The 25,287-nt window shown below is 36.9% G+C and overlaps 1 protein-coding gene across 1 annotated transcript; it reads right to left on the reverse strand.

Moving 5' to 3' along the window:
• Positions 1-1,369: 1,369 nt before the first annotated feature.
• sema4gb (sema domain, immunoglobulin domain (Ig), transmembrane domain (TM) and short cytoplasmic domain, (semaphorin) 4Gb) lies at positions 1,370-24,643 on the reverse strand. The gene is made up of 15 exons (XM_043254018.1): positions 24,372-24,643; positions 21,285-21,580; positions 14,452-14,603; positions 14,293-14,355; positions 12,591-12,689; positions 12,389-12,479; positions 12,197-12,310; positions 11,728-11,882; positions 8,856-9,031; positions 7,521-7,659; positions 7,138-7,360; positions 6,681-6,796; positions 6,413-6,567; positions 5,329-5,390; positions 1,370-5,245 (listed from the first exon to the last, which is right to left on the reverse strand). The coding sequence occupies exons 2-15, from the start codon at positions 21,421-21,423 to the stop codon at positions 4,266-4,268; spliced, it is 2,664 nt and encodes an 887-aa protein (XP_043109953.1). The 5' UTR covers positions 21,424-21,580; positions 24,372-24,643; the 3' UTR covers positions 1,370-4,265.
• Positions 24,644-25,287: the final 644 nt, after the last annotated feature.

The raw sequence follows: 25,287 nt of genomic DNA on the forward strand, positions 1-25,287 counted from the left end.
GATAAATACAATGTTTTTTCCTTTTGGGAAAAAGCGAAGTTTTGCTTTTTATCCCCCTCAATTGTTTTGACATTTTTACCCAAATACCCCTTCACTAATTAGTCCTAATATAACTCCTTCTGACAATAAATTTGAACTTTGTTAGCAAGAATTTAAGATATTACAGTTATTAAAAGTAAACAAAACATGGTAAAACTTTATTTAAGGTGTCCTTGTTACCCATTACATGTACTTAATAAATAAATGATGCACAATTACATGCAACGAACCATAACCATATACGAAGTGTATGTATAATGTAGAACTACATCAAATTAAAGATACCTTAAAGTAAAGTGTACTTCTGTCAAAGTGTACTTAAAACAATTATTAACTAAAATAAAATAAGATTTTTTTTTCAGCTATTTGCTAGGGCAACATTTCTTATTTTAGTTTAACATGTACTAAAATAACTGCATACTGAAATTAAAATGAGAGAACTATATTTACATAATATTTGAAAAAATATTCAAATCTTAATAAACTATAATAAATCATATTGCACAGCTATAACCACATATTTATGTTTCATATTTTTATCAAATCACCTCATCGGCTCGTTATTAATCTGAATATTAGGGCAGACGTGTCCCCCTCGCTATCTATGTTGGTTACAGTCCTGTTGATGACAGCGGCTGAGAAACCGTCATGCTTTGTGTGCTTTTAATCTACAGTGACAGCGACACAAAGCTTTTCTCACTCCCACACATTACTGGCAAAGAAGCAATAAACACAGTATGCCACAGACCTTGATCAGGTTGGGGGTGGGAACATTAGAATATGTTAACTGTAATCTGTATCAACAGTTTTGGCACCTCAGTTAAAAAACCAGCGAGCTACACTCTGTAAACAAAATATTACTGACCACTAAAAATGACACCAAGAGCACAACATGACCAGATGTTTTTTTTTTTCTGGCTGTTGTTTGAACAGCAAGGTAAGAGCTTCCACAGGTAGTAACCTAGCAAGATAACCCGAGGCTGAGCATCTACTCAATGTAAGCCATGTTTTAATGAATCAGTTCACAAGAGAGGAGTATATTTATTATGTCCCATTTATTACAAGCAGATGAGACTAGTGCTCTGATCACATCTTTTTTCCCCAGTGATACTAGCTTGACCTATTATGTGGATTAAAGAAAGTTCTAAATTAAGAGCTGTGTTGCTAAGTAACAGATACATTGGGGACATACCAACAGGCCTGATACAGATGGGGATCTGGTTAAAATCTCCTACTGTGACAGAAAATTAGGTTCAGGTTGGTCAGAGGTTTCTTTTTAGAGGACTTGGCATGCAAAATGATCTTTGGGGTGCACAAGATACAGAAGCAGTTGCAATGATAATAAATACTTTTAATAGGATGTAAACATCAGATATCATTTTGTAAATATAAGCTCTAAAATAGTGAAACGATCTGTCCACGAATACACACCGTGACTGACATGTAAGCATAGCAAAAACTTTGGGAAAATATTAAGTGCAAAACGTTCTGTGCGATTATAGGGAAGGCAGTGGATGTTCACAAACACAATGATAGCAAACCGCTAATATTTAAATCATGATGAATCACAGTTTATGACTAGAGGTACACCATAGGCATACAGCACTTAGTCAACATGAAATCAAAATTATTTACTTTTTTAATACACGTTAATATGGTGAACAATTCATCCGTGCAAGAAAAAAGTCTGACTTAGTAATCGTTCATCACAATATAATAACTTTCCACACGGCTGAATCAAGTTTATAGCCTCTTATGCTCATCAAGGATGCAGTTATTCAGTTAAAAATACAGTAAAAACAGTAATACTGTGAAACATTGTTGCAAATTTAATAACTGTTTTCTATAACAATCAGTTTTGACAGCAAAAGCTACATTTTCAGCAATGTTTGCTCATGTCTTCAGTGTCACATCCTTCAGAAATGATTCTGATTTGCTATTTTGTAATCAAGAATCATTTCTTACTGTCATAATTTCCAAAAATGATGTTATTATTATTTTTTATCAAGGACAATCATTTATAGAAACAGAAATCTTTTGTGGCATTATAAATGTCTTTACTGTCTCTTTTAAAAAATAAAATGCATCCTTTCTGAATACAAGTACTAATGGCTATAAAACGGACCCTTATTATTTGAACCGCAGTACCCTGTTTAACCCGAAAACCCAATAAAATTAGTCCTGTATAATGTATTTATATCAGTGAACCAAAAAGGTAGATTTTTATTTTTAATGACGCTCATATGCAACATAAATATGTCTCATGGAAGACTGATCAAAAATGTTATGTAGATCATCAGACATGAAGTGCATGGAGGCAAAATAACACCAGAGTGAAAGGAAAAAATGAGAGAAGGTGAACAGTGTGTCAGTGTGACAGCACTCACGTATACAAGCTTCACAACTTACTGGCCCCAACGAGCACATCATGTTTCTCTCTGCTCTTTCTGCTGCTTTAAGAAAAGACTCCACATCTCTCTCTGCATCTTGATTGAGTCCTTGCTAAGCAGCGCTGTTCCTGTCAGCAACACTGACTAACACGAGCTCGAGCGGAGCTGGGAAAGCCACTAGGGAGAAGCGACAAGAGCTGACTCAACACGTCTCTCTGTAACACTGTTTACAAACCAGAACAAAACCAGGGTCACAATACACACAGCAGAAATAAGATATGCAGCCATATAGATATTAGGCCTGTCAGTTTAAATGTAAGCTAATTAATTACAATATGCTGATTACAGACTCAAATTGATTTCAGGTACCCAGTCGCTGAGAAAAGCCCCCAAATAAAAATAATCAGTAAATAGTCATTTTAATGTCATTATATCAAAGAAATTGCTATTTTTTTTGTATTTGGATTAGGGGGCATTATTATTTGTGTTAAAACAGTAAATATTAACATGATAAATAATTAATAAACAGTACACTGCTGTTGAAGTTTAGTGTTAGTAAGATATATATAAAAAAAAAAAAATCTTTGAACTTTCTATTCATCGGAGAATCCTGCAAAAATGTGTTATGGTTTCTATAAAAAAAATGTTGAAGATGGAAGTAATTATGCAGAAAATTCAGTTTTGCTATAAAAGGAATAAATTAGATTTTAACATGAAATTGTTATAATATTTCACAATATTGATGTTTTTACTGTATTTTAGATGGTGAGCATAGAATATGAAACCCAAACATCTTAGCTGTAGTATATTAGATTTCTAAAATTCATTTTAGTACATTACATTACTAAACTGACAGCCCTAATAGAAATACATTTATGTCTGGAGTTTAAAACAGTCAATTGTTGTCATGCATTCAAAATGCACAAAATTAACCAAATGCAAACTCATCAAACTTCAAAAGTCCTGGTATTTTGGCATTTGCTTCTCTTTGTGAGCATCTCTTCCTTCATTTAAATATAAAAAGCATATTCTGTCAAAGCTGGACAGCATTTGACAGGGAAATCATATATCAGAGAGAATGTTGCTTCCATTTTGAGATCTATTCACTCGTTCTGACACACTGCCAAAGAGAAACACAACTCATCCCTGAAGGAGGCGTTGAATTCTACAGCTGAGTGGCTCTGAAAATGACCACCTCTGTATCTGTAGATGTCAACGATGCATGTGCTAACGCCTGCTGCTCCTGCAATCTAGCGCCGGATTGCGTTGTTAAAAAGTCAAAAGCTCAAGAACATGTGCCCTCTCGCTCATGATGTCAACAAGCTCGAAACCCAAACTCTTTCTGAATTATTAATGAACGTGCGAAGAATTTTCCACATAATATTCTTCGATAATAAAATGATTGTTATTTACATCAGGTGCAATTATGCAAAAACAAAAAAATCTGTAAACGTCTGCATTTGCGTAATAACACCACATTATGTACAAATATGCATTGCTTTGCTGAGAAAGTCTTTGGACAGTGTTCTTTAGTCTCTTAATTCTCAGTGAAAACAGAACAACAAAACCAAATTCAGTATGTTCAGTAAATTTGCATGTTCTTGATTGAAGTCCACCTTGTCATTTTTACACTTTGCACGGTCTTTAGCTACATTTTACGTAAAGTCGACCAATGTTTTCACAAATATATTTTCACAAGATGATTCTCAAATGCGTCAAATAAGTTAAAGTTGTATATCGAGATCACAAAGAACTTCACAACACAGTTCTCCTGGCTCTTATACAAAATGTAAGCCTCCACATCACAAGGGGGCGATATAGCGGTGCGAGATTGCGCTACACAGAGCTCTCATCTGGTTGGATGTCCAATTGTGTGTGTTTCCTCTTTTCTAGAATCCTGTTGAGCTCCTCGGTGAAGGAGTGGTAAAGCGGAGACGTCATTTCGGTGTCCGTCTGCCTCAGGAGTACGTAGCTATTCCCGTTCATCTTTCTCAGCACACTGGGCAATGTGGCTGACAGTCCATTGGCGTACTCCGATGCGGGAAGGGGCGGTGGCATAGGAAGCGGCGGCGCGGGTGGGGGTTCCTTACTAGGCGAAGACTGGATGTCCACCGGAACTATCTGTAGAAACTCTCCATCTCGTGACATCGCTCTGCTACGGCCTTCCGCTCTGCCATTGCAGTGGCTGGAGATGGTTTTGAGCTCAAAGTGCGAGCTCCTCTTTCGGTCGGGCGCTGTGGTTATGGACAGAGCTTGCTGGGAGTACTTTCTGGCATTGGGAGAGTTGCGTGCACAGAAGCTAACGTACAGGAGGACCACCGTCAGAACCAGGCAAAGCCCGCCGAGAACAGCCACCAGAGAGATATACATAGCCTCCATGTGCCTGTACGTCTGGAACTCCGGTCTTGAAGGCAACAGAGCTGGTGGAGGCGACAGAAGCTGCTCCACAGGACCGCTGGAGGGACTCGGAGTTGGGGCAGTTGTGGTAGTAAAGAAGCTTTCGGGTAAAGCCGTCGGGCTTCCTGAGAAATGGGATGCAGGGGGTGGAACGGGCTGGACTCGTACCATATAGCTGCGAACAGGAACCCAGACGCCGTTCTCTACTGCGTAACAGCGGTAGTGTCCACTTTGCTGGTTTTGAGCTCCAATGATGAGGAGGCCATCTGTGCCAGTTCGGTAGCCGAAGTCGACATCGTAGCCTTCCAGCTCCTGACCATTCAGCGTCCAGTGAGGGGTGGCCAGGTTAGAGCGGATCTCACATTGTAACAGAACATCATCTCCCGCCATCACGGCACGAGTACGGTGCATGACAAAACCTGGGAAAATGTAAGACATTATTAGCCTACTTTTAAAAGTCACCTGATTAGGCTGCTCGGGAGGTATTCACATGTAAACGAACCATCACTTGTAATGTTCGTACAGCCTCTGCTTCCCATCTGGATGTCTTGGATAAGACTGGACCTATAGGAAACAGAGTTGCACTTATTAAAGCCATTAATCGAAGCATGCAGAACATGGTGTGAACGTGTTTTTGGACACTGGGTTTGAAAATTAACTCCAAGAGACCAATTAGAGTAAAAATTTGCAATAAGTCAGTTGGCTGTTAACTTTATTAAAGGAATAGTTCACCCAAAAATAAAAATTCTGTCATCATCGTACCCTCAAGTAGTTCCAAGACATTGTAAGAACAATAGTCTTTGCGTCTTCTAACAACTTTTATCTTATTGGAGGTTTATTAAAGACACCTAAATGTGAATCATTTATCAATATTCCCCATTTGTGTGTTTATATTGAAGATAATTGTGGTGACATTTTGACTTGCACTTTTAACATAAACATCTTAATCCACTGACACAAGAACTTTTTTGTTTGAAAAATAATGCAAAATACAGTTTTATACAAAAGAATATTTAAGAAATAGTGTATATGATAAAACTACTAAAATAAAGATGTATATAAAAATGAAAATGTTCACACAATTTTCACTGTGATATTATAATTCTAGTGCTGTCAATTAATCGCAAATAATCACGAACAAAAGGAAACTTTTTGTTTGCATAATTTGTGTGTTCTGTGTATATTTATAAATTATATATAAATACACACACATATGGTGTATATATTGAAAAATGTATTTTACATGTCTATATTTATATAATTTATATTATAAATAATTAGATTTAGTATAAACATATTTTTCTGAAATCTATACATAATAAATATACACACCACATACATATATTATGTAAACAAAAACTTTTATTTTAATACATTTTTTAATATATCAATTACAGGATAAAAGATACATTTTTTGAAATCTGCTATGGAAAAAAATTACTAAAATGTAATACGGAGATCTAATATTTTAGTGTACCCCTAGTCGCTTTTTCTTAAATCACCTGCCATTACCAGAAAAATTACATCCGGACTCCAGTAACAGTATGTGTAAATGTCTATTATTAAAAACAGCAGATGTCTTTTACCTGTTAGCATAAGCTGCTATTTCAGCACACTCTCTGCCATCCCAGCCACAGAGCGGATCTCTTGCAAACACACAGTCATAACAGGAGGTGTAGCGCTCACAGGATGACAGGGGTACTTGCACCACTCCAGAGGCTGCGCTCACATAGATGCTGTTCTGTTGAATAAAAATGCACATCCTAAGACATTTTTGGAATCCATAAGCATTTTCATTATACATGATGGACTCAATGCTAGTTTTTAATGGTTACTAGGTGCATCATGAGCTACCTGTTTTTGTGATATCACCATGTTATTGATTGGTTGTTTCTTCTCGAACAGCTGAAGCTCCTCGATGATGTGAACGTGGTCTCTAATCTTCACAGCCCTGTGTAACCAGCCCTCATCTGGAGAGAAGCGCAGAAACCAAGTTATGAAACAAAACACACTCCAGTTTATATATTTAGAGAGAGAGAGAGAGAGAGAGAGAGAGAGAGAGAGAGAGATTAGGGGTGTAAGGTATCATTCAATTCAAAGTCCCCACTAACAAAGGCAAGGATGATCACTTTGATGATTTGGAAAATTATAGTTATAGATAAAAGTTTTTACTGTATTTTAGATTTTTATTTCAAACAGAGCATTGGTGAGCACTTAAAAAAATCTTAACAACCCCAAACTGTTATAATCTTCATACCACAATCAAACATCAGAATCGAATCAATAGCTAATAAAGAAAATTGACCATTACCTGTTCCAATGAAGAGCATGTCATAGACGAGTCCATCCAAACCCACAACTTGTTTTACAGCAATCTTAGTGTAGTCTGCACTCCTCTGGAGCAACACAGGACGTCCTCCCACAGGCTGGATCTGTCCGGACATTAAAGCATGTCTCCGAGCGAAATTCAGTACATTGTCAGGGAGATCCCGGGAGGAATTTATGAGCTGGGCCCGATGCTGATCGGTTATACACTAAAGAGAAACAAGGCCACTGTTATATAACATCCCTCAGAACAGCGAAAATAGAAACAATGCAATAAAAGTCACAAAGAGCTGTCATACTGCTACAGCAGGTACTAGAAGTTTATGGGACTACTTTGATTTTTTTTTTATTTTTTTTTGCGCATCTCACCGAGCCAGGCCTTGGTTCTGGAACTTTCCCAGTGTATTCCCTCCATTTGGTGTCCTGTAGTTCCATGTAAGGCCCGTCAAAAGCTATCTGGACATCTCTGAGTGAATACTGACACACTGCAGACATCTTAACATTTCTCCTGGCAGTGAGAAAGAGAAGGAAATGAGAATGATGGGGTGTGAAACTCAGAAATGTAAAACTCGTATTTTTGCTCATACTAACCCTAAATAATGCAATTATAGTGACTGCACAAGTTTTTATTTATAGTCAAATATTTTTTTTACTTAATTTATTGATAATAGCACATTTAGTTTTAAATCGAATTTATTTTCCCCTCTACATTTATAATATTTTTTTTTTAATTTGTGAGTAACCAGGTTATGGATACATTAATTTTATTTTATCATTATATTTTATCATGTTAGTATCATATTTAATGTAGACGAGAATTTTAAAACATTGGCTCAATTTTATAAATTGGTTAGACTAGTCTTAAAAATTGCAATTGCAAACTTTACTGAAAGACCAATTTTGCTGTTTGCTGACAAATTTTGTGAATTATTCGCCAATTCCTTTGTGTGTGATGGATAAAGAAGAAATCAACATTTCAAGCAATGTTGTCTAAACGTACAAATGATAGTCCCTGAAATCCTTATAGAGAAAGATAGAGCTTATAAAGCACACAAGGACAAAAACAAGCCCATTGCATTTTTTTCACCTGTGGGACATAACACTAGAAAGCTTCAAAATGAAAGACTGATGTTATTACTCCCTTCAGGCCGATAAAAGGGTTTGCTACTCAGTGCTGCATCCTGTTTACTACCTGGAAACAGGTTTGATGGGAGAATTTGGTCACCAACTAGTTTGTAGACATTTAGAGGACAATTTAATGTAGCATGACTCTGCATACTCTCTCTCTCTCTCTCGCTCTCTCCCTCCCTCTCTCTCTATTTCTCTCAATCTCGATTCTGCCAATTCAAATACTGGCTCAGCGCCCTGTGTCCTATTGTGAGTGTCCCTGCTATAGCGAGGAAAGCACATGGGAATATTTAGAAATGGGCTCTCATGCTAAAATCCTTTAGTCAAAAAAAAATGTTGAGAATGAAGATAACAGGGTCACATGCTGGAGGATTAATGCTACTTCAGTTCACATCACATTTAATGAGACTTCAGCACCGCTCTCGCTGTAAAACATTTCAACTCACTAAACCTGAAGGCTTATGTTTAACCGCAGCCTTAAATTTTTAAGCAAAATCAGTGTGGTGCTATCTATCTATCTATCTATCTATCTATCTTTTACAGGTTCACAACCCAATCTTAAAGAAATTTCCTCACCACTCAAGTCCGAAAACACCATAAAAGACACTGTCGTGTACGTCGTTTCCCTCCATGACGAAAATGCTGCGTAGCACGTTGAAATAAAGCTCATAATCAGGAATGGCGCACACCAGTCTGGCCTTGAGAAAGGACGTCCACTTTCTCTGAAGAGTCCTCTGTCCTCCAATGTCCCCCTGTGAAAGCCAAACAAAAAACAACTGATATGAAAATCAAAGCAAATTACAAAAGTGTGGGGCTCATTTATTTTAACTCAATAGTATGGTACTAACGACACAATATACATATTATGCATAGTCTGCGGTTCTTTCAAAGCTGACTCCTCAGGGGCACGATTCACACTAAAGCAGCTGTAAAAATATTAATAAATAATGAACATAATATCGCCCCATCTTACAATCTAATGGGATGTGACATAATCGAGTTTTAATGATAAATTATGATTATGTAGCTTTGCATCACACAGCAATCTCGGCGCACTGTCAAATCAGAGGTATACCGAGAAGGAAAAAACATTATCTGGGGAATTTCTACCAACCCACCCCATGGCTTTTTGCATAATTCACACATACCCTTGAGAGTAGTTCACAGCCAAATGCACCAAGCACTTCTATGTGAAACTCTCCTGAATTAAACATTCAGCTTGAAATGACACAGTTGTGGGCACAAAAAGCTGTCCTAAATGTGCTAACAGCATTCTGCTCAAAAACAGGCTCCATCAGGATCTAGTAGTAACATGAGGACCTTCAGGCTAATTGTGGTGTCGGTTCACATTTCAGGCAAGAAGAAGAAAGACCACAACTGAGAATGGCTCAAATTTAGGAGTAAAGGAAATAGAGCCTTTTGTACAGTTTCTCCAGAGCAAAAGTTATTAGCAGTGTTGTCACATGATCTAAGTATCAGATATTTGTGTCACTGGAAATGTCACAGTTTCATTCTTTTTATTTCTAAAAATTTACTGGCTGTAGAAAAAAAATACTTCAAAGTTGAATGTGGAGAAACATTCATTCAGATTAAAGAGGAAAAACAGAAAATGTACAATGTTACATATGCTCACGAAGGCTGGGGAAGACATTTGGGGCAGAATAATGATTTCCCTCCTGCTCATTATTGTTATTATCACAGCAAGACATGCTTTGTTAATCTGCCAGGAAATCTTCTCTTAAATAATATGCAAAGTATTTATGATGTGTACAAAGCAATATTCAGAGTACCTCACATATAATTTTTAGATTATAATTGTGCAAAACACAAACTTATTTAAAATTTTATATTGTGTATTTTCTCTAGTAACTTCTGTAAAGTAGAAATTAGGCTAAGCACAATAAACGTCATGCATCTGATACTGTGCCTTTGCTTTTTTAATTTTTAAGGGTCAAAGCACAGTGATTCACAGGGACACTTAGTATTAATAGTTTGTAGCTGTACTTAATTAGTAATTTGATTAACTTTTATTGTTGTTTTGTTCGCTAATCTCTGAAAGGGTGATTACTGTTCCCCTTGGTGAACCTGCTTAATTAAAATCATTTCTCACCCTCTGAACACAATAGAAGTCAACAGAATATTTTTAATGTATAGTAAGTAAGGGTTTGCTACATTTAGAAAAATAATTGGATTGATATAAAACAGTATTATTAAATTGTTCTTTAACATCTTGATTTAACTTACACCAAAACTGTTTATTTGGGTGAGACTAGTGTTTTTTTAACGTAAAGTAACGCACTTTCCATTTTATTTAATTTTTTTTTTAATTAGACTCATTTTCCAACTCCCCTAGAGTTAAACAGTAGAGTTTTACCATTTTTGAATGCATTCAGCCGATCTCCGAATCTGGCGGTAACACCTTTTTCTGTAGCTTAGCATAGATCATTGAATCTGATTAGACCATTAGCATCACGCTCAAAAATAACCTCAAGAGTTTCACTATTTTTTCTCTATTTAAAACTTGACTTGTCTAAGGAAAAATATCAGAACTCTTTGGTCATTCTTGAGCGAGATGCTACTGGTCTAAAAAACTGCTCAAAGTGTCATTTGTAATGTTACTAATCCTTTTTCAAATTAAGACTGTTAATGTTTCATAATCATGATATTAGAATGATTTCTGAAGGACCATGTGACACTGACAACTGGAGTAATGGCAGCTGAAAATTCAGATGTGCAATTACAGGAATAAATTAAATGGTTAAATATATTAAAACAAAATAAAATAGAAAACCACAAAGTTTTTTTCCTATTCAGTCTTGGTTAACATAAGAGCTTGCTTCTTTCAAAAACATAAAAAATACGACCATAAACTTTTGAACAGTAGCTATAAGCATGGGTGTGTACATGTGTGTAATCAGCCGTATGGGTGTGTGTGTGTGTGTGTGTGTGTGTGCGCGTAGTGTGGCCTACTTTGAACTGGAGCTTCTTTTCCTCCTTACTCAGTAAGTCAAACAGTAAGGGACCTGACCTGCTTCCCAGAGCTGTGAAGTGTTAGCTGCAGAGTGAATGCAGGCGTGAAATAAATGAAGATATAACGGAGAGGGGAAAATGCTGGGTGGTTTATCCGAGCACAATGAAGACACTAAATGAGATGAGAGTAATGCAGGTGGGAGAGCATGTGTGGGAGAAGGAAAGCGAACGAGAGAGATAGTTTGGGTAGTGGGGCTATATCTGCCCGGCAACAGTGGCAAACCGTAGAAATTCCAGCATCGTGTGGCGACGTGAGGTCAGGCTAGCGCTGTCACTGAGCTCTGAATAATTTCAGCTCATTTGAATTGTACTCAGGAGTGAAAATGTCTCATTAATGCTAATTTTAAAACCAGATTTGACAATACAGATCAGCATACAACTGTTCCTCTACAAAGATATACAGTATCCCAAACTTTACCTTACACACACGGGCCACCCTGGCCACTTTGGTCTGGCTGGAGTAAGCCGTCGGTTCGGTGTTCCTCTCCGTAAAGAAGAAGTAGAGTTTGTCATCATCCCCGATGGAGCTGTTGATGCTCTCTCTGAGTAGCGCTGAGCCGACAAAATCTGACTCTACGAGAAAGAAAATCAGCATTAACTGCTGCCCACGCCACAATGGACCAATTATGAGTCTTACAGATCTTATTGTGTGTCTGAGAAGTTTCAAAGTACAGCGTTTATTGATTAAAATATAGTGACTTTTTTGAGGATTTTTTGGGACTCTTGTTCTTTTTAATCTTAAGCTTGACTATTAGTGATGCTTTTAAGCTGTGCTATTACTTGCTTGCAGATGATACTGTGAATACAACAACAGCTATGATTTTTAAATAGCAATGGGTTAAAAACACACATTATTAACCATTCGCTTTCTTCTTTTTCTAACTCACCAAGCAGCCATCTTGTTGGGGAATCGTCCGTCCTCAAGTTGGGGAAGGGAAAATTTCTTCGTATATCAGGGATGCTACGAAACTCATACTGGGAGGCCGAGTACATTTCACCATCTGTAACGGCAAATCTTATAAGTCACACTAAAAGAAACCTGCAAGTTATGAAATAAGCTTATAAATCAAGTCATTTACCTATTAGGAATCCAGTGTAGCCCTTTGCAGGGTCGTAAGGACATTTCTCCTTTCCCTCCTCAAAACGCACAAAGGTAAAGCGAGCCACATCCTAAACAAAACAGAGATTTATAAGCACCACGCTCAGTCTTATACTAAAATATAAAACATTCGTGGTCACAATTTCTTGGTAAGTACAGAATGAGAGAGGTAAACATCTCACTATGTAAGCACAGCGTGGTCTGAAGGCATGCGTCCCGCAGGTGTACAGGTGAGTGTCATTGTATCTGTCCAGGAACCGCACATGGTTGTAGCATTCAGTCTGACATGAAAGAAAAAAAATCTTACATTTTCCCCCCAAAAAATAAAAATATGCTTTACAGTATCACATGCATACTTCAGGGGGTGCTATGGAGAAAACCAAAAGCCAATATTTGAAATGTTTATTACTGTTTGAGAGAGTGAATCTGGGTTCTTATAGTTAGAGCTGTAGTCCTTAACTTTTTTTGTTTTCAAAATGTAAAAAAAAATGTATATACTGTGCGATTACACCATGAATCTTTTCTTTTTTTATAATTTTTTTTGGTACACCTATAAAAAGTGTTTATATTCAGACTATTTAGACTGGTTCGCGTAGGTTCCTCTGTGAAGTAGCCCCGTATGCAGGTGATTCAACATAGACGTTAACAGAGAGAAATAGCTCAGGCTACAATATTCTTCTGCAAGATCTGCACCGTTCTGTTTATTAACTGCTAAAAGTTACAATCTGCAGCTTTAAATAAAACCACTTAAAACAATTTTTTACTTATGAACTGCCTTTTTTATTATTTTGCACCCTTACTCGAGGTCCACTTAAACTTTTATCAGGATTTTTACATAAAAAAAAAATATTTCTGTCCTGATTTGACCCCTCTCATTGGAATATTTCATTTGCATAGGTGTGGCAGATTGTAGATTTGGAAGTAAATGGCCATTGGTATGTATGACAGCCAACATACTCGGCACATATAAAATGATTTGAACAACCAGACTAAGCAATAGTAACTGTGTAAAAAAAATGTTATTTATAAATTTTTTTTAACACTTGTGTGGTGTGACATTACTGTCGAATTCTATATAGCAAGCACAGCGTCGTCTTTTTAGTTCGAATTTTTCTGAAAATCAGGTAAAATTTTGCTTTGTTTGCAAACAAATTTGTGGTAAATGAGGTGCACAAAGGACCAGTTTTTTTACTGTAGCAGTCTAGATCTTCACTCTTTCCTAACCTTAGAATTAGATGGAAAGCAAGGCAAAGACCACAAATTGACACTACACAGCGTCTTGTTGTCTTCAGATCCATATTGTTTTTGCATAGACCTGCATTCTCCTCTCCCATTATTTACACTATGAGCATGAATCGGTAAGTGAAGCTAATCAGGCAGTGATTTTTGATTTCTCAGTTCATGACCCCTTTTAAAAAAAACTGTTTCCGTTAGTTGCAAAGGCAACAAATCAAAACCAAATTTGTGATTCAAATCATTCGTTTTGTTTACCTTGTTATAACTGTTTACTTTTAGATTCTAGTTTATGCTCTCACAAAGCAGCATTTTTTGATTACATTGGATTATATATTCCTCTCGCTCTCACTTCTTTACAACAAAACCACCATCAGTTTTGCTTCTGTCAGGAAAATCAATGTTCATCTTGTTTTGTGTCAGCTGTGCACAAGAACCCTTGAGCATGTGATATATGTATCAAAAAATACACCTTTTCGTGCTTTAGATGTGGTATTCCATTTATATATCCATTTTCTCCAAAGAAGCTTAAAGTGTATTCAGGCTAATAGATTTTACAAGTACTTGTGAATACTGTGAATCAATCGCATGACATTGAGTTGAGCTGTGGGATTCAGGGGAGGATATCCTACACATCAAGAATGGCAATACCTGATTGTTCTTTCCTTTGCTCAGGCACTGCCTTTTCTGTTCTGCAGACGCTGCCCATTCAAGCTGTTACACAGACATAAACAACAACTATGATCAGCAGCTGCATTCAGAAGAGAAATGAAGACATATTGAAAATACTGTGACAAAGACAGAACTCACAGAAACAGAAACACTGGTGTCAGAGATGTTAGTGGTGTCCAGCTTATAAATGGCCTCTCTGGCACCAACATACAACAGCCCTGGTCCGTCCTCCAATAAAAGAGAACTGTAGTTCACTGCAGCTCCACGGAAATGATTACAACCCAGCAGCCCTGCGAGCGGCGAGAGAGACCCAGTTATAAAAACAGGGACAAACATGACCAAATCGTGTCAACAACATAGAGACCCACTCATACCGCTACGCTCTTTTGTCTATTATTGGAAATATTTGAACTGGGATGAACAGATGGAGAGCTAAATCTTTATCAGCTATCTATGAATAAACTGAACGGCTACAAAGAAAGCATGGCCATGGAAACAGAACAATAAAGCTTCGTTTAGAAGCATGAGAATGTAATGTGACAAAGCTTTGCCACATACTAGGACCGAACTTCACTAAAAAAAGAAATGCTGGCACAATAATCAGAGTCAGTGAAAGCAAAAAAGGTGCTGTAGATTGAATACATCCTGTTTTCATGACCAATCATAAAGCGTCTTTCTGAGACTTTGACGTATTTGGGTGGTCTGATTCCACAAATTCAGGGCACAAAGTAAACCCAGGCACTCCGTAAAGGGTAAAGGACTTAAATTGCCCATCTACAACACTGCATGCTGAGATTTCCTGCCCCATACTGAGAGACGGGTGGGCTATGCTGATGAGACTTGGCAGTATTAGGCCACATATCAACCATGGTACCCCTCAAATGCCCTTCTCTTACCTCTCAAAACACCCATCCCCCCCAAACACAGTGCTAAAGTCTGCATCAGCAACAATATACAGTAAATCCAGAATGCAAGCAAGGAATAGCCAGGTATCTGGAACTAGAAATGAAAAGAGATTTGTGCCCCATTATATTTTTTAAGCAAGGTACAAAAATGTTGTTTAAAGACCGGAATAGCATACTAAAACACTAAAACACAAACAGAGAGACATTGCTACTAAATCTTTAACAGAAAAACAAATACTGTGACCAGTGTATTCTGTATTACATAACGAACAACACTTTGCACAAAATTTGTGTTTTATTATATCTAGTCTTTGATGCAGAGCAACCAGGGTTTTCTCATTCCCAAATGAATGCGTCTTACGAACCGGTTCATTTTAGTAAACTTAAAGCATACAGCGCAATCATTCAATCAGTTTTCTCTTGAGTTGTTTTGTAAAATCAAAAATAATTTCTTTTTCTGTGAATCAACTTACAGTGCTACCACTGTAGTCCAAAGACATATAGCAAAACCAATATAGTCAGATTCATGAAAATATTTGTTAGATGGTGCTTTTTTTTAATAAAATTATTACACTTACAGCTTACAACAAAATGAGACTTTCATAAGTATAGTTACAGACTGGATATTTTTATTAAGGTACATAAAGATACACTTTATGAGCTCTGACAGAAATATTTTACAAATATTAACACTAGTAGCAAAGCAAGCAGTACTGGTTTAGTGTCTGAGTTAAAGTTAAAATGAATGACAGTGTGAACCAAAAAGTCAAGGCCACAAGGATCTAATCTGTCAATCAAAGAAAGGTCGGAACAGACCTACGGATTGCTGTGCGCGTGGGACGGCCAGGGGCTAAAATTACTCATAACAGGAAAGAAAATATTAAGTTATGCAAACACGATTCAAGACCTCAGGCAAAGTGACGACATTTTGTGTGTGTTGTTAATCCTTGTGTCTCATTGTGTAGATAGAGAAAGATAGTGACTGCAACACACAGTGATGAGTGCAGAGCTGACGATAAACTGAGGGATCACACAAAAGCCTTTGAGCTCAAAGCACATTGTGTGTCCTTGGACCATGTACACACACACACACACACACACATCCACAGCAATACCCCTATAATCACATATCAGAATTTAAGGGAAGGGAAAATGCAGCAGAAACGGCTAAATGGTCAAATATTTTTTTTATAATGACAGCTAAACTGTATGCTACTTTATTGTATCTAATTTGATTTTGTGTTCTCCCTTTTTTCATATCAACGCAAATTAAAAATCTTCTAATCACCATCTTGAGACTTAAAATGATTGGTTACCAATTACTAACAATAGCCTCATAGCATAAAACTGTTAAAAAAGATTCCCAGCAACATTCGAAAAAATACTGGGGATGCTATCTTTGACAAATTAAACCCAAAGCTATGAAACATATTCAAAATAGATAGTAGAGATGCCAGCTATGTATTTAGCTTTTTCTCATGAGATGGATTTCTTTGATTAGAGGTGCTAAACAAATAAGATTATCCAAAAAAAAAAATGTCCAGAAGCACTACAGCTCCGATTTAAAGCTACCTGCGTAAATGAAAACATGGGAATGAAGATACAAAATATTTGCAACGTATATAGATGCCATTATTATTATGCTTGCTGCTGCTCCCTGTTGCATGCTTTCATTGAAAATGTTCATATGCGGATTAAAATGTTATGGGTTTTTTTTTTATAATAACGTCATTGTTTTGCGTTAATAAATGTATTGTGATTTATTTAACTATAAAAGCATGTCCTAAACAAACAAAATTACTCCAGGATAACATGCACACTATGTATAAATGAAACCAGTTTTTCATCTAGCTAATTATTTGCAACACTCCATGATTAATAATCACTTTCTTTTGGAACCGCTGTGATTCATAACATTACAGGGAAAAATAAGGGTCTTATGAAAAAAAGCCTCTGGCCTGCTAGTGCACTAACTGCCCTATATAAACAGACTGCCTCTGTGCATCACTGAGGGAACAAATCCATGAGCAGAGTCAACACAGCACCCAAGGCCTCCTGTTGTGTTCTAGCAGTGTGTGAGGTTTGTTTACTGTTCCCTAGAATGAACGCTGGAACCAAGTTTCAACCACACAACCTTCATGCCAGGCCGTAATATGCAAATTGTGTATGCAGAGTCTGTATGAAAGTGCATTCTCTTTATATCAGAGTACATCTGACTACATAATATGACGTACGAAAAAATGACAGCGCGTGGGTGGCTGCGTTATGGCCCAAGGACACACTACAAGGGTTAAGTGTTGTGGATCTCAGTTCATGCTACAAACCTGTGTAGCATCTATCTTTGTAGCATTTATGTGTGTGTGACTTGACTGTTGACTCACTCCAGCCCTGGTCCAAACAAACTTGGGCGGGCAGCCGCGGCGCTCTTGTGTCCAATCGGAATTGTGTTTGCTAGGGGGCTAGCGCTGACTAAATAAATACTGACACTGGGTGAGAACAGTCAGCTTCAGACGTGATCACCATTACACAACCGCAGTCAAGCTTCACCAGGATTGCAAAATATATTTAATCTCATTAGTTTTAATATTGCACAACTCATTTCATACTGCTTTACTAATATGTGACCCTGGACTACAAAACTAGTCATAACTGTCTTTTTTTTTTTGAGCTGAATATATAAGCTTTCCTTTAATGGTAAAATAGGCTGAGATACTGAGAAAATCACCTTTTAATTTGCCCAAATGAAGTTCTTAGCAATCAAAAATTAAGTTTTATTACATTTATGGGAGGAAATTTACAAAATATCTTCATGATACATGATCTTTGGATGTTTACTTAGTAACTTAATTATTTTTGCCATAATAGAAAAAGCGATAATTTTGACCCATACAATGTAATGTAATTTTTGCTATAATATTCTTCAGTGATTTAAGGTTTTGTGGTCCAAGGTCACATTCATCTAACACACCAACAATAATAGAGGTCTGTATTGTACGGTGTACCAAAATAAAGCAATAAGAGCCCAGATTTTCTTCAGAAAGTTGAGTTTTATATTTGAAAATATAAGGTCCGTCATACTTGATGAAATCACTCAACATTTAATAAATGTTTTTCATTTCAATTCATTTAAAGTTAGCAAACTACAGATCTGTTCCAGTAACCTTTGAGGAACGCTTTGTCAAAAAAAGTAATAATGGTCATTGATTTGTTCAAATCGTTGACAGTGAATTGAGTCATGAGTAATTTGTCTGTTCACACTCAAAGTGAGAATGCTGTCAATCACAGGTTTTCTGGAATTCTAGACGAATGAGATTTTGCATAATAATACTAACAGAACACATGGGTTTTAAGATGTTTTAGTTGCCAGACATTGTATCCGAATGTGCCTAGTATGTCCGAATACACAATACTCAAAAAAACATAAGTTTATGTGCCTAGATGAAATTTTACTTCTGTAGGTCTGTAGTGCGCACTTAGTAGAAAACTTTACTATCCCACGAAGCCACTGGAAAGGTGTTGTGTGTGGATACACACATATGGAAGCATATGTTTGGGGAAAATTTTTTTTAAATTCTTTATCAGAACAATAACATTTGCCTCAGATGCACTGAACCCTTTTTGCATAATGTAAAATATAATCTTTAGCATAATGCCAATGTAAGCAACCCCAAATATGTGTTTATTATTGATGTTATTTCTGTACTAAAAGAAGGAAGTAGATGGCACCGCTCAAATCCTGTCACCAAGACAACAGCAACCCCCACGCAGATAAAACCCCCTCCATCAGAGGGCTGGATTCCGTGGTTTTGGTTTATCAAGCCTACCTTTTTATGAGTCCCAGAGGAAAGCTATTACTCTCAAAGCATTTCTCTCATTTAAAATAAACAGCAAATATTAGACGTGTATTTTAAGTCCCTTTTCTGAAAACCTCAGTGTTTTCAAGAGATCTTACCTTACTGCCTAAACAGCAAATATAGATATAGCTTTTTTCCACAGCAGTTGCCTCGACTGAAACGTCTCCTGACCTTACACGATAACTCACATACTGTGATGTTGTATATAAAACATTCAACAGAAACTACCCACACTTTTGAGTGTGTGTGTGTATGTGTGTGTGTGTATATATATGTGTGTGTGTGTGTGTGTGTGTGTGTAGATTAAATATCTCCACTGCTGTTAAAAGTCAGAAAACAGCCAAATTAAATGATATGTCTGTGAGTTTGTGTGTGTACTTTCAATTTAAAATGACTTTTCTATTTCAACAAGCAAATTATATTAATTGAATTAAAATGACTGTTTAACATCTCAAGGTCTTAGACATTCCATAGTAGATGTCTCTAAAGATCCTAGATGCACTTTTCCCCTTGTCCCGCTACCCCAGACGAATTACACATGTATACATATTTCATTTCAGCATTACTTCAGGTCTGCTAAGCACTACAAAAACCAGACAGCAATGAACCCAAATGACCTGCAGATAAAGAGAAAGCATTCCATGCACTTAAATCCACTACAGCAAAGCATTAAAACAAGTCTACACCTTTCGTTACACCCACAAAATTATCTGTTCTTGAATTCAACATTATAACGCTCTCCCTGAACAGACATATCGTAAGACAAAAGCTTGATTTAGCAGAGATTCAACACTCTTACATGCATGTCTGTGCACTCTCCCTTCTCTCTCTGTATGCTCTAGCTATGCCTCTCATCCCAAGAGAGCCTAAATATAGGTCAAGGACTTGAGTCAACCAGGGCAAGGAGAAAAATACAATAATGAAGACAAAATTACATGAACAAAATCTGCAGCGTCTGAGCACAAATGGATTGTATGAGCCATTATGCAAGAGCAAACTTTAGCAGCACTTCAGTCTAAGCACCTGAGTGGGTAAAGATGTCATAACATTCTCAATAATTTTACAAGTATGCCAATTACCTTACATGCAATTAAGTAAAAAGCTGTCTTATATCATTTTATGATGCTAAAACATATTCTCATCATGCATGGGCTAATTTCATCTAAAAATGTGAGCATTGGCTCTATGGTGGTATTAAAACATCACTCTATTTGTTTGAGTATCCTGACCAGCCAGAAATGGTACAATTGGCTTAAATGATGGTGTGAGTCTGTGGTGATAAATACAAATTTATCTTCATCAGTGCAGACAGAGGGCAAATCTACTCCAAAAGAACATTCAGCCATAGAAAAAGCTTGGGCTTTATTCCAAATTACGGGCATTATTCATCAATAACAGCTATTAACGTGCAACTACAGTTATTGGGAACCCATTTGGTGTACAAAGCATAAAGACAACAAGCTTTGACAGATTTAGGAGCATTAGTGAAGCCCAGTGCTGATAAAGCCTGGCTCACAATTGGTTTAATGACTTTGTTCAGGCCTCTTAAGGTTTTCACACAAACCATTTTACTACTTACTGACTTACTGACACACACACCTTCTCCTCATCTTAAGTAGAAAGTTTAAAACTGATTTATTTTATGCACAAAAGCGCACAAGAAAAGCATTTTTAATAAATACAATGCTTTTGTAACATAGTAAATGTCTACTGCCACTTTTGATCAATTTAAGGCCTCCTTGCTGAATAAAAAAAAGTTAATTTCTTTCCAAAAAAAGAAACACACACTTAGAGCCCACGTGTTAGTCCAGGCTAACCTCACAGAAGTGAGTGTGACCTAACCTCACTTTATATTCTCACGGCATCTGCTGTGTGAATCTCATGAACTGGGCCAGGACAAGTGAGAAGGGCTGTTTAATAATATCCAGAGAACTGCTATAGCCTCCAGCACTACAGGCAAAATAGTGCCAAACACATGAATGAAGCAAACACACCTGATACTTTAATTGACTATGGAAACTAGGTAAATCACAAAAGTCTCTCATGATGTGAAATCAAGCAAAATCAAAACATTTTTTAAAATAAAGTTGTTAGACTATACTGGTTGCATACTATGTAACACTACAAAATTATATGACATGAGGAAACTCCTATTAAATATAGCATTCTCGGTTCTGGCACACAACACTGAAATATATGTAAAGAGCCTTACCTTTGACATGCACAGTTGTCCTGGGGGTGACATCCACGTCAAGAACCGGTCCAAATGGAAAACCCCAAATGACATGTATTAGGTATCCAAGCACCAACAGGTTGAAGTTGGGCTGTTTGTTCCGCCGCATGATCAACATTGTAGGTTCTGCTAAGATCCAGGCAGGTTCCTCCAGCAGTGCTTTCCTGAAGATAATGTTGTTGTGTAATTGATGCTGATTCACTAGAACAAGCTCCCGCTTCCAGCAGTGCAGTCATGGGCTGCTAACTCATCCTTGCTCTGTCAAAGGTTTCCCGCTGCATTGGCAAGAAAAAATGAGTAAGCCTCTTCCTTCCAGAGACACATATCAAGAGCAGATGGCTTGATGAGAAAACACGTCATACACAAATGCATCCACTAAACATTTCAGAGTGCAATGTACGTCTACTGTATCAAATGCTATTATCAAACTGCACAGAGATATGAAAAAGCCTCAGGCAATCGCATGAGAATGTGCAAAACAATTAACATTCCTGTAGCTGGTACAACATGGTGCTTGTCTCTCAGGAAGAACACAACCTGATAAAATACAAAAAAAAGTTGGATAAACTCAAAATAAAAAAAAACTAAACAAAAAAACCCCCACAAAGCTGTGGTCCAGTCAGTCATTTTCAACAGAAGAATTGCTCAAAATGTACTCATCCCCCGGGTCATCCAAGATGATTTTAACCTTGCTTCTGGTCAAGAAGTCCTCTATCTATAATATTGCTTTCTTTATCAAAAGAGTAGTCTTGTCTGAATCAGGAGAAAAATATGCACAGATCATGCAGAATTTACATGCAAAAACTCTTCTAAACAGATGGATTGCAATTTGAGAGGACAACAGGGGATGGCCCTTTTCACTGCTGCTGCTATTATGGATCATGGAATTCCTATATATATTTCAGGAAGAAGGGATGGTACGAAGTTAAAACATACTAATGAAAGATTTGTTTATTTTAAACATGCAGCTTTTCATTTCAGAAGATTTTAATTGTTGCTGGAGTCAAGTGGATCACTTACGAATTACTGTGATATTTTAAAGACTCTCATTCTCACGGCACCCATTCACTGCACAAGATCCACTGGTGAGCAACTGATGTAATACATTTAAATTTCAAAACTGTTGTGATGAAGAAACTTACAAACTTGGATGGCCTGAATGTTGATAAATACATTTTAAGCAAATTTTCATCTTTTGGTGAACTATTCCTTCAAAATCTTTTTTTTTTTTTTTTTTCTGGCATGATGCATTATGTGGAGGATGCACATTTTTTGGCTCTGGAGAACTGCCTCAAAAGCAATTTTTGTAGCTTTTGATTCACTTTATAATGAGAAAACCTTATTTCAAAACACTCAGAGTAACAAAAATCTGTTGTATATTATGAGGTATCACTTGAACGTGTTTGTTGTTGTGATGGTGGAATGGATACGGATCATGCAGTGGATACAGATACAATAGATGCATCCACTATACACCGCACTGAAGTGAATATAAATGGTTTTGCTTTGCTCCAATTTCTTGCACCTCTTTGGAAAGCTGCTGGGTTAATGCATATCACTTTATCTATTCAGACATATACTGTACCGTAAACACATCAGCATTAACACCTCTCCTGTTACAATAAGCACCCTGCTCGGGGTAGCATGGACAAAAAAACACGTCAACCTGATCACATCACAGGCTGAATAAGTGCACTTGCCTGCCATATACAGTAGTTAGCACGTACAGAAGCATCAATCATACAGAGTCATTAAGGAATCATTTCTGATATAGCCATCTGCCAGCTCAACAACATAAATACTACTTTTCTAGTCTGACATTTCCACAGATGGTGAAGAAATACCTCCAATCACCCAAATGTGGGATTTTATGGCATATCTCACTAATTCTCCATCTGCACTTAATCTAGTTTAGCTGAACTGAAAGAGTCGTGAGAGATTTTGACTTAATGAGAATTTTCAAGTCTTATTTCCAATACTGATTATCGCGTCCTGAAATGCTACATATAATTACGCATGTCAAAATAGTTCTTGCATCCATTCCGTTAGACATTATAACTAATTCCCCTACAAGAGCTGTACAATCGGTTTCTTATGCTGAGATAAGTAAAATAACATGTTTGATTTGACATAATGGAAAGAATGAACTATTCAAGAATGCATTAGACCTCCTGAGTGTGTTAAAGACGGGATTACTGTTAGAGACCAAGTTACTGTTACTTTGATGTCATTAATGAGCACATTATCAGTCTTACTTCGGTTAATTAAATCAAATAACAATGGCACTGTTTCTGAAGGCGTTTTCACGGTTGGTTTGTAAAAGTAATATAGTAAGTACTCTTCAATATATAGAACCCACCTTCCTTTATTTTCTGCCACACTGATGCAATTTTACATGTATTATTAGAAAATATATTAAAATGTATAATATAATCAGGCACAGGAAATAAACGATCACATAAACAGGATTAATCCAATCTCTGGTCCAACTAATTACCTTACAGATCAAATATGCAAATGCAAACCATTTATTAAGTCTTATTTTTATGAATAGTTAATTTAGCAGGGTTGTATTGATTAAGTGTAATATTTACAAGCAGACTTGCTAATAAAAATGCATTTTTCACCTCCTGGTCAACTTCCATAAGAAAGATGCCTCTGATAAATCACTTAGAGCCGTTCACTTCATACAAATCAGGTCTCGTATATGGCACCAGATTTATTAATGCAAAGCCTACACATACAAAATAAATGTGCTAGATAGATAGATAGATAGATAGCTAGATGGATAGATATTCACTCGACTTTCATTATCATTGTAAAAGAGTTTAGTTTGTGTCTGCGCGTGGTCTACATCAGATTGCACACCACTGCGGTATTTTTAAAGGACACTTCTGGCACTCATTTCCAGTCACCTTCACCTGCGTGTAGAGATCCCAGCAGGCTCCGCTTACATTACAATAGATTATGCGCAAGATACCTACTAATGATAACTACACAGATGCAATTTTTAAAAAGCGCATGCAAAATGTCAAGAACGCATCCCAAACTCTGTAGCTGAATTACCTGACTCTTTCAGAAAAAGTAAGCATCGGTCATCCCGTGTTTCCACTGGATTCCCTGTTGTTCTTCTAATGATGCCTCTGCTCCAGAGATCTGACCGTGTACTGCGCTACATGCTGCACGCTCCTCGGAGCAGTCTCAGGTGAAGCCAAGCCACGCCTCTCTGCTTAATATTCACGGAGGCCACGCCTCCCAGGCTTTGTGTCGCAATGTCACTTCTCGAATGCATTGATTTACAATATCTTAGATTTCTTTAAGTTTTTTTGAGAACGCAACGGACTTGTGCATTCATCAGGGATGGAGGGGGTAAATGTGCGACCGTTGCGACAAGGATTCAGTCGCTTCATTTGTATTGGTTGCCATCTAGAGGTTAATATTAAAAATGCAGCACGTGGGCACGCCGGGGCTAGGAGTCACATAGGAGGCGAGAAGACAACAATAAGTATAGCAAATAAGTCCCCCTTTTTAAACTAGTTAGACAAAAAAAAAAATCTTTTGCTTTAGGCCTTATGTTGAATACAAATAACACAATAGATAGATTTCACGCGAAAAGTTAATCTCAGCTGTGTTCATATGGTAAAATATTTCAGTACTTAAAATTTACTATGGCACAACATTAAATATTGAGGAATAATACATATATAAATAATTTATAGGCCTGCTTTTTTAACTATTTTCTTCATATTTATGGTACTTTTTTAAGGTTTCCCTTTTTTCGAACTTTAAACTATATGTTGTTATTCTGTATTCTACAATACAAACGCTAAATTCATACTGTTTAGTTGAAATTAATACTGTATATGATACAATTTCTCAGTATACAATATAATTTAAATAGTATTTGGTTTCGCTGATGTGGGCCTCTGTATTTTATTTTGTCCTTTTTATTTATTTTATTTGAATTACACAGTACAGTTAG

The sequence above is a fragment of the Puntigrus tetrazona genome, chromosome 12 (genome assembly GCF_018831695.1).
Source record: "Puntigrus tetrazona isolate hp1 chromosome 12, ASM1883169v1, whole genome shotgun sequence".
NCBI classification, from domain to species: domain Eukaryota; kingdom Metazoa; phylum Chordata; class Actinopteri; order Cypriniformes; family Cyprinidae; genus Puntigrus; species Puntigrus tetrazona.